At 41.3% G+C, this 15,351-nt stretch overlaps 1 protein-coding gene across 16 annotated transcripts in view; it reads left to right on the forward strand.

Annotated features, from left to right (window-relative positions):
* The first annotated feature begins 4,966 nt into the window (after positions 1-4,966).
* The window catches only part of cdk11a (cyclin dependent kinase 11A), a 46,185-nt gene continuing 35,800 nt past the window's right edge, over positions 4,967-15,351 (forward strand). For 5 of the 16 annotated variants that reach the window (XM_033047901.1, XM_033047908.1, XM_033047909.1 and 2 more), the window contains exons 1-3: positions 4,973-5,047; positions 10,020-10,067; positions 11,803-11,932. In XM_033047901.1, coding sequence (XP_032903792.1) covers positions 11,822-11,932 — 111 coding nt within the window. In that variant the 5' untranslated portion in view covers positions 4,973-5,047; positions 10,020-10,067; positions 11,803-11,821. Of the gene's footprint in view, positions 5,048-7,831; positions 7,890-10,019; positions 10,068-10,426; positions 10,590-10,795; positions 10,870-11,802; positions 11,933-15,351 lie in introns of all 16 variants that reach the window. The other 11 variants (XM_033047902.1, XM_033047910.1, XM_033047912.1 and 8 more) reach the window with 9 other exon arrangements.

The raw sequence follows: 15,351 nt of genomic DNA on the forward strand, positions 1-15,351 counted from the left end.
CCATCATTTATTTATTTGCCTCTGTACTCCACAATTTGAGATTTGTAATAGAAACAATCACATTTGTTTAAAATGCACATTGTCAGATTTTAATAAAGGCCAATTTTATACATTTGGTTTCACCATGTAGAAATTACAGCAGTGTTTATACATGTGCCCCCATTTCAGGGCACCATAATGTTTGGGACACAGCAATGTCATGTAAATGGAAGTAGTCTTGTTTAGTATTTTGTTGCATATCCTTTGCATGCAATGACTGCTTGAAGTCTGTGATTCATGGACATCACCAGTTGCTGGGTGTCTTCTCTGGTGGTGCTCTGCCAGGTCTGTATTGTAGCCATCTTTAGCTTATGCTTGGGTTGGGGACTAGTCCCCTTCAGTTTTCTCTTCAGCATATAAAAAGGCATGCTCAATTGGGTTGTGATCAGGTGATTGACTTTGCCACTCAAGAATTGACCATATTTAAGCTTTGAAAAACTCCTTTGTTGCTTAAGCAGTATGTTTGGGATCATTGTCTTGCTGTAGAATAAACTGCCAGCCAATGAGTTTTGAGGCATTTGTTTGAACTTGAGCAGATAGGCTGTGTCTATACACTTCAGAATTAATTATGCTATTGCCATCAGCAGTTGTATCATCGATGAAGATAAGTGAGCCAGTACCTTCAGACGCCATACATGCCAGGCCATAACATGAATTTCTGTTCATGAAGTCTTCTGCGGACATTGGTCATTGACAAATCCTAAGGTTTGGCTGATGTCTCTTAACAGTTTTATTCTTGTTTCTCAGCCTCACAATGGCTTCTTTGAGTTTCATTGGCGCAACTTTGGTCCTCATGTTGATAAACAGCAATAAAAGTTTCCAAAGGTGATGGAAAGACGAGGAACGACTAGGAGCTGAGAGCTCTCTTATACCTGCATTAAGGCGGCAATTAAACACATCTGAGCAATTACAAACGCCTGTGAAGCTAAATGTCCCAAACATTATGGTGCCCTGAAATGGTGGACTAGTAATTAAATGGTTAAATGACCAGTAATTAAATGAGCTGTAATTTCTACATGGCGAAACCTAAATGTATCAAATTGGCCTTTAATAAAATCTGACAATGTGCACTTTAACCACATGGGATTTTTTTTTTTCTGTTATAAATCAAATTGTGGAGTACAGAGGCAAATAAATAAATGATGTGTCTTTGTCCCAAACATTATGGAGGGCACTGTATTTCATCATTGTTCAGCATGCAGGGAAGACAAGCCAATCTGCACAGAAGCAGCTGCAAAACATAATGGATGATATGATTTAGTGACAGGATACAGGTTATTCTGTTAACGCAATAGTTGTGTTCCTAAGAATCCTTGTGTAATAGGAAATCGTATTATAAATACAATTATGTCAATGGGAGAAAAGTGGTTAGGGTCCATAGAGCTCAGCCTTGCAATAACAGTTATTCTTCCCACAGGATTTTCAAAAATAAAGCAGTACGTTTTTATTTTTGTTAATGCAAGCTAAAGATACGAGAGGCTGTATGTTACATTGTTTAATAAGAATATCATTGGACAAGTGTCATAGAAGGGATTACTGGTCATTTCCATGCCCTCCCATGTTAAAGTAGCAGCTGTGTTCTTACAAGACAATGGTAACTAATTCCCATGGGGCTGGTTACATTAAATCCAAGGAAGCTTTTTTTCGGCTTGTCAATTTCCAAAGTAACTTTTAAGTGTTTCCCTAGTTCCCAGTTTAAACCGCATTATAACTAATTAAACCCGTGTAATGCAAATAGTGTTCCCGATTTCATTATGCGTGTTAAATTTGACTTGTGTGATGAAACGTGAGTCGTAGCAAAATTACTACAATACTGTCCAGAAAACCAATTGAGAAAACTGTACTTTGGATATTGCCTTTTTTTTAATGAGATAGCAGAGTGCTTTGATAAATATCTCATCTGAAAGAAAGCAACTCTTAACATGTAGCAGTGTGCTGGTGAGGCACAGCGACATAAATGGGGATGATGCCAAAAAAGGTTAAAGCCCAGTATTTAGTACAGTAAAGGCAGGTGCCTGGGTATGTTGCCGAATAAACCTAGGGGGCATTGTTCTTTGAAAATGGCAAGATAGGTTGATGAAGGTGGTGTTGGCACACATGAGTTGGGATGTCATGTTATAGCTTTACAAGATGTTTGTAAGGTCACATTTGGAGATCTGTGTACAATTCTGTCACCCTGTTATAGGGATTGTAAAGGGTGCAATAAAAGATTTATGGGGATGTTGCTGGGACTGGATAGTTTGGGTTAGAAGGACAAGCTGGATAGTCTAGGACTTTATTTGTTGGAGCTTAGAAGGTACGGGAGTGACCTTATCAAGATATATAAAATCATGAGCAACATAGATAAGGTGAATGCATAGTCTCTTTCCCAGGAAAACTAGAGAGGGGAAATACATAAAAGGGACCTGAGGGTCAACTTTTTAGCAGACAGGGTGATGTGTATGTCGAACGAGCTGACAGAGAAAGTGGTAGAGGCAGGTACAATTACAACATGTAAAAGACACTTGGATAGGAAAGGTTTGGTAGAATATAGGCCTGGCACAGACAAGTGGGACTACCTGGCATCGATGAGTTGGGTCTAAGTGCCTACTTCTGTGCTGTGCTCTGACTCTTGAGGTGAAACTGCCGATACGGATGTTTATCTTCATTTACACTTGTATCATGAATGTTCATCATTTGGCCTTTCAAATCATTCTGCATTTATTCCTTAATGAGGAATTCAAATCCTATTTAGCTTTGTTGCTGCTTTGCTTATTCCTTTATTCTTCTAACTTTAGAAAAGCCTGAATGTGAAATTGATGTTTGAACTTGAAATTATTAAATATAATGTATTTACTTCTGAAAATTCGGTCAGTTTCCTCTAAGGCTAATGGCTTGTTAATGGCTTTCAAGATCCTGCATTGCATTAATTTATTCTGAAAGCCACGACAAAGTCTGTCCGTGGAAATGAACTGGACCTGCCCTCTCACCCACACGCGCAGATCTACAACTGGAAGGAAACTGCAGATGTTGGAAATCTGAAATTAAAAGCATAAAATGCTGCATACGCTCAAAGCGTCTGGAGAGAGCGTTAACATTCCAGGTCAAGAGACTCAAGAGTGTTTTATTGTCATATATGTACTGAAATGGAACCATGAAATTCTTACTTGCAGCAGCAGCAGCAGCAGCAGCAGCAGCAGCAGCAGCAGCAGCAGCGCAACACGATAATAAAACAAACAAAAAAAAGTTCCATAATTTAAAAAAAAAACAAGAAAGCCCAAAGTCCCTAGTGCAGTCCAGGTAGTTTGGGGTTTAGTTGGATTTTGCAGTGTTCAATAGCCTGATGGTTGTTGGGAAGAAGCTGTTCTGGAAACTGGACGCTAAGTGCTTATGTACAGTAATACTTGTACCAAACTGTATACAAAAATGAGTTTCACTATACCTCAGCATACGTGACAATTTAAGTACCATACCATACTTTTCATACTCCTATACCACCTTGCATATGGCAGGAGTTAAATGAGAGTGAGATCTAAGGGCATTTAAGTCAGTCAGAAGTTGCAGTGAAAGGAGGGACAGGTCTGATGTTTCACTGGCCACAGAGCCTGCTGAGTGCTGCACTTTGTTGTCGTTCCTCGTGAACGGGTTTTCTCCTCTCCCATCATAGATGAGGGACTCATTTGTGTCTCCTCGATGCTCCGCCCTTGCTCCCCCTAGTCCTTACCTTTCACCCCATCAGCCATCGCATACTACACATAATCCTCAGAAATTTCAGCCACCTCCAACGGGATCCCACCACTAGCCACATTTTCCCATCTCTACCCCATTCTGCCTTCCGCAGAGACCGTTCCCTCCACAACTCCCTGGTTAACTCATCCCTTCCCACCCATACCACCCCCTCCCCAGGTACCTTCCCCTGCAACCGCAGAAGCTGCAACACCTGTCCCCATATCTCCTCCCTCGACTCTGTTCAGGGATCACGATAGTCCTTTCAGGTTAATAATAATAATTTTATGGGCGCCTTTCAAGAGTCTCAAGGACACCTGAGTCTCAAGGACACCTCAAGGTTAGGCAGAGGTTCACCTGCACCTCCTCCAAACTCATCTACTGTGGACTCTTACACATCGGCGAGACCAAACGTAGACTGGGCCATCATTTTGATGAACACCCTCGCTCAGTCCGCCTGAATAAACCTGACCTCCCGGTTGTTTAACACTTTAATTCTCCTTCCCATTCCCACACAGACTTTCAGTCCTAGGTCTCCTCCATTGTCAGAGTGAGGCTAAATGCAAATTGCAGGAACAGCATCTCATATTTCGCTTGGGCAGCTTACAGCCCAGTGGTATGAATATTGATTTTTCTCATTTCAGGTATCCCCTGCATTCCCTCTCTATCCCTCCCCCATTGTCGCTTGCAGCTTACAATCAAGTCAAGTCAAGTCACATTTATTTATATAGCACATTTAAAAAAAACAACTCTCGTTGGCCAAAGTGCTTTACATTTGTTATAAGAATAGTATAAACAAACAAACTACATACATATATACATATAGCCCTCGCTCAGTGGACGTCAGGAAAGGCTTGGGAGTATAGATAAGATTTTAGTCTTGACTTAAAGGAGTCGATGGAGGGGGCAGTTCTGATGGGAAAGGGGATGCTGTTCCACAGTCTAGGCCTGTTTCATTTATCAAATTTATCAATGGCCTGTTTCCTTTATCAAAGTTACTTTTTTGAAAGTTACTTCATTACTTTCGTTCTTTATCTCTCGTTTCCCTTATCCGTAACCAGTCTGAAGAAGGGTCTCGACCCGAAACGGCCCCCTGTTCCTTCTCTCCAGAAATGCTACCTGTCCCGCTGAGTTACTCCAGCATTTTGTGTCTGTTTCATTCCCCAAACTTGCCCAGAGTTGGAATCATCTTTGGCTGGGATTGACTCATAGCGCATGCGCGGGGATCCCGTCGCGCCGGAAGTGAGGCGTTGCAGCGGCGTCGCGGCGGCCGTGGAGCGGGTGCCCGGTGTGTGGGGACCAGGTGAGCGGGAGCCGGGGGATAGGGGGACCTGCCGGGCGTCGGAGGGCGAGGAACGTATATGTGCGGGACAAGGTGCACAGGGGCTGGAGCCGGGGGAGTTGTTGGGCGGGCGGGCCGCGGGCCTAATCCCATGGACCTCACCTGTCTGTCTGTCCCAGCGCGACCAAGACCCCCGGGCCTACCCGTCCTCAACCACCGCTGTCACTGGCGCCGGCCGCCGGTGTCCCAACGGTCTGGGCTCCGATGCGCCTCTCACAGGGGTTGAGGGAGCGCCGCAGGGCCGGGAATTTGGCGCTGAGGGAGCGCCACAGGGCCTGGGGTCGCTCTGTGTGAGCACCACATTGTTAGTGAGGCCTTTATTTCAACGGCGACTTCAGTTTAAAACAGTTTCTATGATTACACACTGTTTCGGGATATCCCGCTGGACGTGAAAGCTTATGTGGTTACCAGATCTTGGGGTCCCTCCCCAACTTTTCATCAACGCTTGCTCCCCGCTAGTAGCAGTTTAGAACAAGGCACAGTTATAATAGCAAATACATTTTATTCATTGTTTTCAATTAGAGCAGAGCTTTAGGAGTGCTGGTGGGAGCAACAAATACAAATCTTTCCAAAGTGGGCACAGGAGAAAACGTTTGCAGATGCTTCAAATGCAGCATTTATCTTTTTGGTGCTATCCCTCTGTCATGAAAATAATGCAAGAAGCATAAGATTGACAACAAGTTAACTATTTGTTATCGGGAAACCAGTTGTGCACCTATGTTTTTGATGAGACCAGGTTTAAAACTGAGCCAAGAGGACATAAAGTGCTGGCATAACTGAGGAGGTCAGGCAGCAGCTCTGGAGTAACTCAGCAGGCCAGGCAGCATCTCTGGAGTGATGGGTGATGTTTCGGTTCGAGACCCTTCTTCAGGCAGCATTTCTGGAGAACATGGATAGGCGATGTTTTGAGTCGACTCTTCCTGACCTGCTGAGTTACACCAGCAATTTGTGTCCTTTTCTGTATTTACTAGCATCTGTAGTTCTTTGTTTCTACATTAAAACGGAGCCAGATTTAGAAACAGGCTAGTGCTTATTTTATGACTGCAGATGCTGGTTTATGACAAACGACACAAAGTGCTGGAGTAACCATGCAGCATCTTGGAAAGCACAGATGAGAGAAGTTTCTTCCGGCTAAAGGGTCCCAACCCAAAATGCACCTATCCATAGGTACACAAAAATGCTGGAGAAACGCAGCGGGTGCAGCAGCATCTATGGAGCGAAGGAAATGGGCAACGTTTCGGGCCGAAACCCTTCTTCAGACTGGATTGGGATGTCACCTATCCATGTTCTCCAGAGATGCTGCCTGACCCGCTGAGTTACTCCAGCACTAGGTATCTTTTTTTTTAAACTGAGCCAATTGTTGACTATGAAATGGCCCTTCATACAGTGTAATCAAATAATCTTCCCATATGTGAACCTGCAAGGTTATGTGACAGCAATGGGTATTGACACTGAGTCCAAATAGGTTTAGACCTGCTTTCCTTCTATCTGTGTAGGAAAGAGTTGCAGATGCTGGTTTAAATCGAAGGTAGACACAAAATGCTGGAGTAACTCAGTGGGACAGGCAGCATCTCTGAAGAAGAATGGGTGACGTTTCAAGTTGAGACCCGAAACGTCACCCAACCTCTCCAGAGATGTTGCCTGTCCCACTGTGTTACTCCAGCATTTTGTGTCTACCTTCCTTCTATCTGTGCTTTACAGGAAGAATTAGGAGCAGTTATCGTATTTTGTTGTTTCTTGTCTTAGCTACGATAAGCAAACTTTGGTAATCAAATCATTGCTTAAGCAGTCCCTTTGCAAGTATTTAAAAACAGCAATTCATTCATTCTTTGTTACTTATGAATGACATATCACTGTGATCTTTGTTTGCAAAGAGAGGTGTTCTGCTTTAGAAAGTTATTTGTTGATCAGAGTTCAGGACTGGCATGTTCTAGTAAGGAGGACGGATAAGGATGCCAAGGTAACGGAAAGTTGGATGACCAAAGAGCTTGTAAATTTGGTCATATAGAAAACTGAAGTGTACGTAAGGTTTAGAAAGACAAAATCTGACAAGGCCATTGAGTAATATAAAGTAAGCAGGAAATAGCTCAAGTGGGCAACTAGAAGAGCCAAAAGAGGCCATGTAATCTCATCGACGAGTCAGATTAAAGAAAGTACCAAAGCTTTTTTATATTTAAAAACAAGAGGATAGCCAGAGAGAACGAAGGGGCCCACTAAATTGTGAAGGAGGAATTTATGCTTGGTGTCGGAGGATGTAGGCAAGGCACTAAAAGAGTACTTTACATCTAGATTCACGAAGGGGAAGGACATAAAGGACAGTGAGATCTCTGTGGAGAATACTAATATGCAAGACCAGTTTAAGATCAAGGATAAGGTGGTATTGGGTCTTGAAGAACATTAAGGTGGATAAATCCCCAAGGGCCCATGAGATCTCTCCCAGATTTTTGATAGCAGCAAGGATGGAGATTGAAGGGGCCTAGATGACATTTTTATCTTCTCTAGCCACAGGTGAGATCCCAGAGGATTGGAGAGTAACCAACGTGTTCCTTTGTTTAAGAAGAGAAGTAGTGATGGTCCAGAGAAGTATAGCTGGCGAGCCTCAGGTGAATGGTGGGGAAGCTATTGCAGAGGATTATTCGGGATAGGATTTATTTGCATTTGGGAGAGAGTGGGCTAATGAGGGATAGTCAGCATGGCTTTGTCTGCAGCAGGTAATGTTTTATGAACTTCATTTCGTTTTTTTAGAAGGTGACAAAGGCGATCGATGAGGGTGGGGCAGTGGATGTTGGCTACGTGGATTTTAGTAAGTCAATTGATAAAGTTGCTCATGGTGGGCTGATCCAAATTATTAAAATTCATGGGATTTACGGTGATTTGGTTGTTTAGATCCTGGCTGGAGGTCTACCAGTGCAGTTAGCAGGGATCTGTGCTGGGATTTCTGTTTGCGATATATATAAACGACTTGGACATAAATGAAGATGGGTTGATTCGTAAGTTTGCAGATGACACCAAAATTGGTGAAATTGTGGCTGGTGAGGAAGACTGTCAAAGTATATAGCAGGATATAGATCAGCTACAGGAACGGGTGGAGAAATAGCAATTGGAAATTAACCTGCACATTGGGAGGTCGACTATAAGGGGAAAGCATACAGTTATAACGGCAAGACCCTTAACAACACTAATGTACAGATATTGGGGTTCAGGTCCATAACTCCAAAAGTTGCAACACAAGTAGATGGAGTTGTAAAAAAGGCATATGATATGCGTGTCTTTTTTAGTCAGGACATTCAATATAAGTGTGTAAGAAGGAACTGCAGATGCTGGTTTAAACCGAAGATAAACACAAAATGCTGGAGTAACTCAGCGGGACAGGCAGCATCTCTGGAGAGAAGGAATGGGTGATGTTTCGGGTTGAGACCATTCTGTCTGAAGAAGGGTGTCCATCCGAAATGTCACCCATTCCTTCACTCCAGAGATGCTGCCTGTCCTGATGTGTCTATCATTGAATATAAGTGTCAGGAAGTCATATTACAGCTTTATGGGACTTTGGTTAAGCAGCATTTGAAGTATAGTAAGCAGTTCAGGTCGTCCTGTTATAAGAAGGATGTGGAGGCTTTGGGGAGTGTGCAGAAGAGGTTCACCAGGATGCTGCCTGGATTAGAGGGGATTGAGCACTAAGGAGAAGTTGAATTAATTTGCATTGCTCTTTCTGGAGCATCAGAGATTGAGAGGAGAACTGATAGCAATATGTAACATTGAGAGGCAAAGATATGGTAGAGAATCAGAACCTTTTTCCCAGAGTGGAAATATCAAGGACGAGTGGGCATCGTTTTAAGGCAATACGGGAAAAGTTTAAAGGAGATGTGTGGGCACGTTTTTTTTATACACAGAGGGCGGTGAGTGTCTGGAACTCATTGCTGGGGTGGTGATGGAAGCAGATATAAAGGCGTTTGAGGTTTTTAAATAGGCACATGGCTATGCAGGGTGTGAAGGGATATGGATCACGTGCAAGCAGAGGAGATTAGTTTAACTTGGCATCATGTTTGGCACGGACATTGTGGGCCAAAGGGCCTGTTCCTGTACTGTATTGTTCTAGGTTCCATGAAGTTCTTTGCAGGGAACTAGATCTACTGCAGATTAATGGGTATGGTGCTATTTTAGTAGGTACATAATGTCATTTGTTAAGATGCAGAAATTAGAATGCAAGTTAACTTGTGTTGACAGTATGTAGCATAAAAATAAAAACATTGTTCATGTAATTTTACTTGCTAATAATGTGCCCAGAGGCTTTTCCAAACAAATCTCTTTGCAAAAGGCAAATATTAAGATCTCTGTTCTAGTATCGTATACAGTCCTTTACATGATATAGTGAAATACATATCCTTTTCAGGCAGTCATGTAATCACAAAATTGTATCATGCTCTTCTTTTATTAGTATTCATATTTTCTGATGCAGAAATAAAACCACTCCTGGATTAGAGGGGATTGTAATGTTCAAAGTTTTACATTAAATATATAAACAACAATTATTAATGGTGGCCAATAAAATATGGTATCATTCTTTGATTTCAGAATGGAGAAAGTTTATAAATACATTGGCAATTCTTGATAAAAATGAATCACTATGTCTAAAAATGTTTGCAATTGTCATAAATTGCAATAAAAGTGTCACTTGTTTGCAATGAGTCAAATTTGAGTTTAATTTATTATTGTCAAGACTTGATTGCATCTGAATGGAGCCTTGAGTATTGTACTGTTTAAGTAGAAATGTTTATATCTGTGTAATGTGACTCATCTTTAACTTGATATTTTTGTAAGTGTATTGAAGTAAAAATTGAAGCAGTTGTCCTAGCTAGTAAATGATGTAAAATGTATGGATTGACTTTACTGTCAAGGATAGAAATTGTATAACTCTTGTACTTTTCTCTTTCAGTGTACTGTCTAAAAACATTCCCCGTTCTCTTGGAGCAGAAGTTCATTTGTAAGTGTGAAGTCACTTTAATGAGATTGTAGCAACATCCATTTCCTTCGCATTTTTCTATTGATAAAGTTGTGTTCATTGTAACGACTTCAGAATTAATATTTGGATTTGGATATAGATCTTGTATGCTAGAAATCTCTATTGTGCAGTTTTCCTTTAAATTGTTTGTAACTGTGTTGTTGGAAGTACAGTGGAGTCCAAGCCTTTCTCAACACACTGTTTTGTGTCCATTCACGAGTTGGAAATTTAGTTAATTTTTAGTCTAAAAATACTGCCTTTTTTATTGTCAATTCCTGCCAACTCTTTAGTTTCTACACAAATGTTCACATAGGCTTCATTGTTTTTTTTTGTCAATACAGGTTAACTGCATACCAAGGAACATGGAAAGACAATCTTGAATGGGAGATTTGTTCAGACCAAGCATTAATTCTGGTCATTACATTATGTATTGTTTTGAGGCGGCAAGGCTGGTCAGGAAATAAGACTATAAAACAAACAGTGAAATCACACAATGTAAAAAAGGTCCAATCAATTCCAAATGTCTGTATTTTGTTAAATTGTCCAATATATGCATGTACATTTGTAAGTTTGCAGTAATTTTGTTGTGCTGTTTCCAAGCATCTCTAGTCAAGTATTTACAATTCTTTCTGGATGGTGGAACAAGGTTACTCACCACAACAGTACCAGTTACTGCAAAAAGTGATTCTTGATTTCTATTGATTTTGCAGTTTCAGAGTGGATTTCTATTCTTCAGAAGTGAACCTGCTAGATTTGATCATGAGGGGCACCCCAAATTTACAATGTAATTTCTTTATTACAGTTTCTATAAGTATTTAACATTTTCTCAAAGGAAAATACCCATTTTTATTGTCACTTCTTTAAGATGGCAAATTGAAAGTGACAATAAAAGGACTCCACTGTACTGCAGTAATAATTTCATCTCCGTACTATCGAAGAGCTTTCATGGAACTTAGTATGTATATGATGCTTGTTCAAAATGCATCTAGGCAGCATTTTGATAAACAATACATTGATATAACTTTTTATTTTACATCTACCTGTGTGACTTGATTCTTGCAGTAATGCAACAAATAGTATCTATCGTATAGCTATTTAGTATTTATCTAAATAGCTTGATTTTATTTGCCTAAATTCAAATTGTGTCATTTTTTAAATGATTTCTTGTCTAAAAGTATATTGAACTGCTATCTGGGGAAATAAATGGTAGTTGTTAACAATAATAGAGCTTATGAACACTGGATCATTTTATTATTTTTGAATTTCTGGACTTGGTCCAATTTTACAGATGAATAAAAACAACAATGTGTCAGAAATTGAAGATGAAACATTGTTGTGAAGGAGTTTGGTATAGTTTACCAAAAAGGTTCTTCGATATTCAACTAAGTAATGCTAAGCAACAGATCTTTAGTGTCTTTCTCAGATCTAACCCAGGTTCAGGCAGTGTGGAATAGCTATCTCTTCAATAGTATAAGTTGTCTTGAAGATTATATTTGCAAATATCTTCTCAAGTGTAGACGCCAGTAAGATTGAGAAGAAGTTTGAGAATTTTAGGTTGTACTTCATTTGCAGGGAAAGGAACCTATCTGCACAGCGTTTAAGCAAATGGAAGTGCCCTGCATCTATATATTGTTTGAAGTCCAGCATGAGAAGGTTGAGACAAAGTCATTACGTCTCTTCTAACCTAATGACTAGCCTGTAACTGATTGTGTTTTAGCTCAGTGTGGTCTGTACCAATGGGAGATGAAAAGGATAACTGGAAAGTAAAAACTCTTGAAGAAATTTTGCAGGAAAAGAAACGACGAAAAGAACAGGAGGAAAAGGTTGATGTGAAACGTTTAAAAAATGTAAGTAGTAAATCCTGTCAACTTTTAGTATCCTTAGTGAGTGTGGTTTTGTTGCATTGCTTGGATTAATAACTCAATCTTTAATTCCAGTTTTCAACCAAAGCCAGTAACACCCCACTCGCCTCAGAACCATGAGTGTCCTATTTCTGTTAACGTATTATCTTTGCTAGCTGTCTGCCAGTGATATTGGCCTGAGTTTTGGTTTAGCCTTTTTCCGCCTGATATAAGTGGCTGTTGGGAAATTGCGTCAACTCTGACTGTGCAGGTACTTTATCAAGCTATAGTTTAATAGATCAATGGATGGATCTTTAGTTGTCCTTCTCTCCAGATTGACATGCTAGATATTAGAAGCTCAGTGTGAGGAGCCTCATGGGTACAGACTTGCAATTCATCATTCGGATGCAGCGCATGGGATTGTTCCTGGGAGTGTTTTGAAGTAAGAGACTGATCGGGATAAAATGTCAGTGAATATCACTGAATTAATGAAACAAAAAGGAGACCTGATTGTTGAATCTTTATCTCCCTCCATCCTACATTCCTTGTATGTGCAAAAGTCTTTGAAAATGCTGTAGAATCATAGTTGTCAGGCATGATTTCACTACATCAAGGAGTCCACTAATTGGACCTTACAGATTTATGAATTGAAAGATGCAGCAATTTGTGTTCTTCCCACTGCCTAATGCATGTGTGCTGTACAGGTGCCCAGAAAGCTTGCTAAAACATTTACCAAAACTCAGATAGAGTTATAGCTTTCTGCATTGTTTACAATCTTAGATTATTTCACCTGACACTACTTCCATATGCTTGCAACAAGAAATTAAGTTTAATCTTGACTTCTGTAGTTGAAGACTTATGGTCTTCAGCTCGTGCCACCAACATTCGAACTCCTTCTCAACTAAAGGCATTTATTGCCATTGATTCATAAGGTGAGGCTGCTAATTGTGGATTGAAAAATGGCAGAATCGTACTGAAAGTGGATGATAGAACATTTGGGTGAATTGTGGGCTTCTAAGCATTACTATAACATTACAGACACTAAAATAGGTTGTATCATAGATAGTGAGGAAACTTGGCAAAAATCACAAAGGGTAAACACAAAATGCTGGAGTAACTCAGTGGGACAGGCAGCATCTCTGGAGAGAATGAATGGGTGACGTTTCGGGTCGAGAACCTTCAGACTGATGTCAGAGGAGTGGGCGGTACAGAGATAGAATGTAGTCGGAGGCAGTAATGCCCCTGTCCCACTTAGTAAACCTGAACGGAAACCTCTGGAGAATTTGCGCCCCACCCAATGTTTCCGTGCGGTTCCTGGAGGTTGCAGGTGGGTGCCAGAGGTTGCAGGTAGTGGAAGCAGGAAGGGAGATTGACAAAAACCTCTGGGAACCGCACGGAAACCTTGGGTGGGGCGCAAAGTCTCCAGAGGTTTCCGCTCAGGTTTCCTGAGTGGGACAGGGGCATTAGACTGGTGGGAGAACTGGGATGGGGAGGAGTTGGAGAGAGAGAGGGAAAGCAAGGGCTACTTGAAGTTAGAGAAGTCAATGTTCATACCGCTAGGGTGTAAGCTACCCAAGCAAAATATGAGGTGCTGTTCCTCCAATTTGTGCTGGGCCTCACTCTGACAATGGAGGATCTTGATCAACAGGGTAAGTGGACCCAGGAATTGCAATGCTGTTCAATTCCGGTCAGTGGGATATGTTGCAAATTAGGAAGTCAAACCAGCTTGGGACTTTCACAATGAGTGGTAGGTCCCTGGGGGCGTGTTGTAGGTCAGAGGGACATAAGAGTATAAGTACAGAGCTTCTTGGCAGTGGCATCACATGTAGATAGCATGGTGAAAAATACATTTGGTAAGCTGGCAGGGCATTGATTACAGGAGATGGGGTGTTATGCTGCAGTTGTAAAAAAACGTCCGTGAGCCGGCACTGTAGTATTGTGGACAGCTTTGGTCACCCTACTGTAGGAAAGCTGGAAGGAGTGCAAAGGTTTATAAAATCAAGAGGGAGCAAAGATAAGATGAATGCACACTCTTCCACAAAAGGGGAATTAAAAACTAGAGGGCATAGGTTTACGGTGAGAGGGGAAAATGTAAAAAGGATGTGAGGGGCAACGGTTTCACACAGGATAATGAGTATATGGAAAGAGTCGCCAGAGGGAATAATTGAGGCAGACAATAACATCTAAAGCACATTTGGACAGGTACATGGACAGGAAAATTGTAGAGAGATATGGGTCAAATATGAGCACGAGACCACTATCTTGGTTGGCATGAACGAGCTGGGCTGAAGGGGCTTTTTATGATGTAGGACTTTATAACTATGCACTACTTTGCATGATGTGTGGGTGGATAGAAAAATCTAAAAAGCATGTAGAGTTGGTCATTTTTCAGTAGTGTGCTCCAAATTATCATGTTGAATTCTAATTTTTTTTATAAATTAGTAAAAAATATATAGAAGAGTCTCTTACACAAAAGTAATTTCTCTAATCTAAAAGTTGCATTATTCCAGTGGACTAGTGGCAGTGTTCATGTTTAGTTATTATGAATTTAGAAATTAAAGTTCAATAAATCTGGTCATTGTGGTCCACCACAGGAAATTGACTACAAAAGTAATCTTGTGTAGGAAGGAACTGCAGATGCTGGTTTAAACCGAAGATAGACACAAAATGCTGGAGTAACTCAGCAGGACAGGCAGCGTCTCTAGATAGAAGTAATGGGTAAAGTTTCGGAACAAGACCCTTCTTCAGTTAGGGGAGAGGGAGATACAGAGATAGGAAGTGTAAGGTGTGACAATGAGACAAAGGGGATGAAGTTCAAGGAAAATGTAGAATACTTAATTGTTAGCAAGGAGAAGGTAACAACAAAGCAAACAGAGATAAAATGTAAACAGTAAAATGTAAAGACAGCCAGATTTGTCAGAGAACTGGGATGGGGGGAGGGATGGAGAGAGAGAGGGAAAGCAAGGGTTACTTGAAGTTAGCAAATTCAATATTCATACCGCTGAGGTATAAGCTGCCCAAGCGAAATATGAGGCGTTTTGAGGTGATATGAGGTATCTGACAATTGAGGCGGCCCAGGAGAGAAAGGTCTGTGATGGATTGGGAGGGTAGTTCAAGTGTTTAGCAACAGGGAGGAGATCAGGTAGGTTTAGGCGGACTGAGCGGAGGTGTTCAGCGAAACAATCGCCAGAGCATGCGCTGGGACTCGCCGATATATAGGAGTCCACACCTGGAACAGTGGATAAAGTAGATGAGGTTGGAGGAGGTACAAGTGAATCTCTGCCTCGCCTGAAAAGACTGTCAGGGTCCGTGAATGGAGTTGAGGGGGGAGGTATAGGGATAGGTGTTACATCCCCTGTGGTTGCAGGAGCAAGTACCTGGGATGGGGATGGTGTGAGTGGGAAGGGACGAGAAAACCAGGGAGC

Source organism: Amblyraja radiata, chromosome 31, assembly GCF_010909765.2.
Source record: "Amblyraja radiata isolate CabotCenter1 chromosome 31, sAmbRad1.1.pri, whole genome shotgun sequence".
Classification (NCBI taxonomy): domain Eukaryota; kingdom Metazoa; phylum Chordata; class Chondrichthyes; order Rajiformes; family Rajidae; genus Amblyraja; species Amblyraja radiata.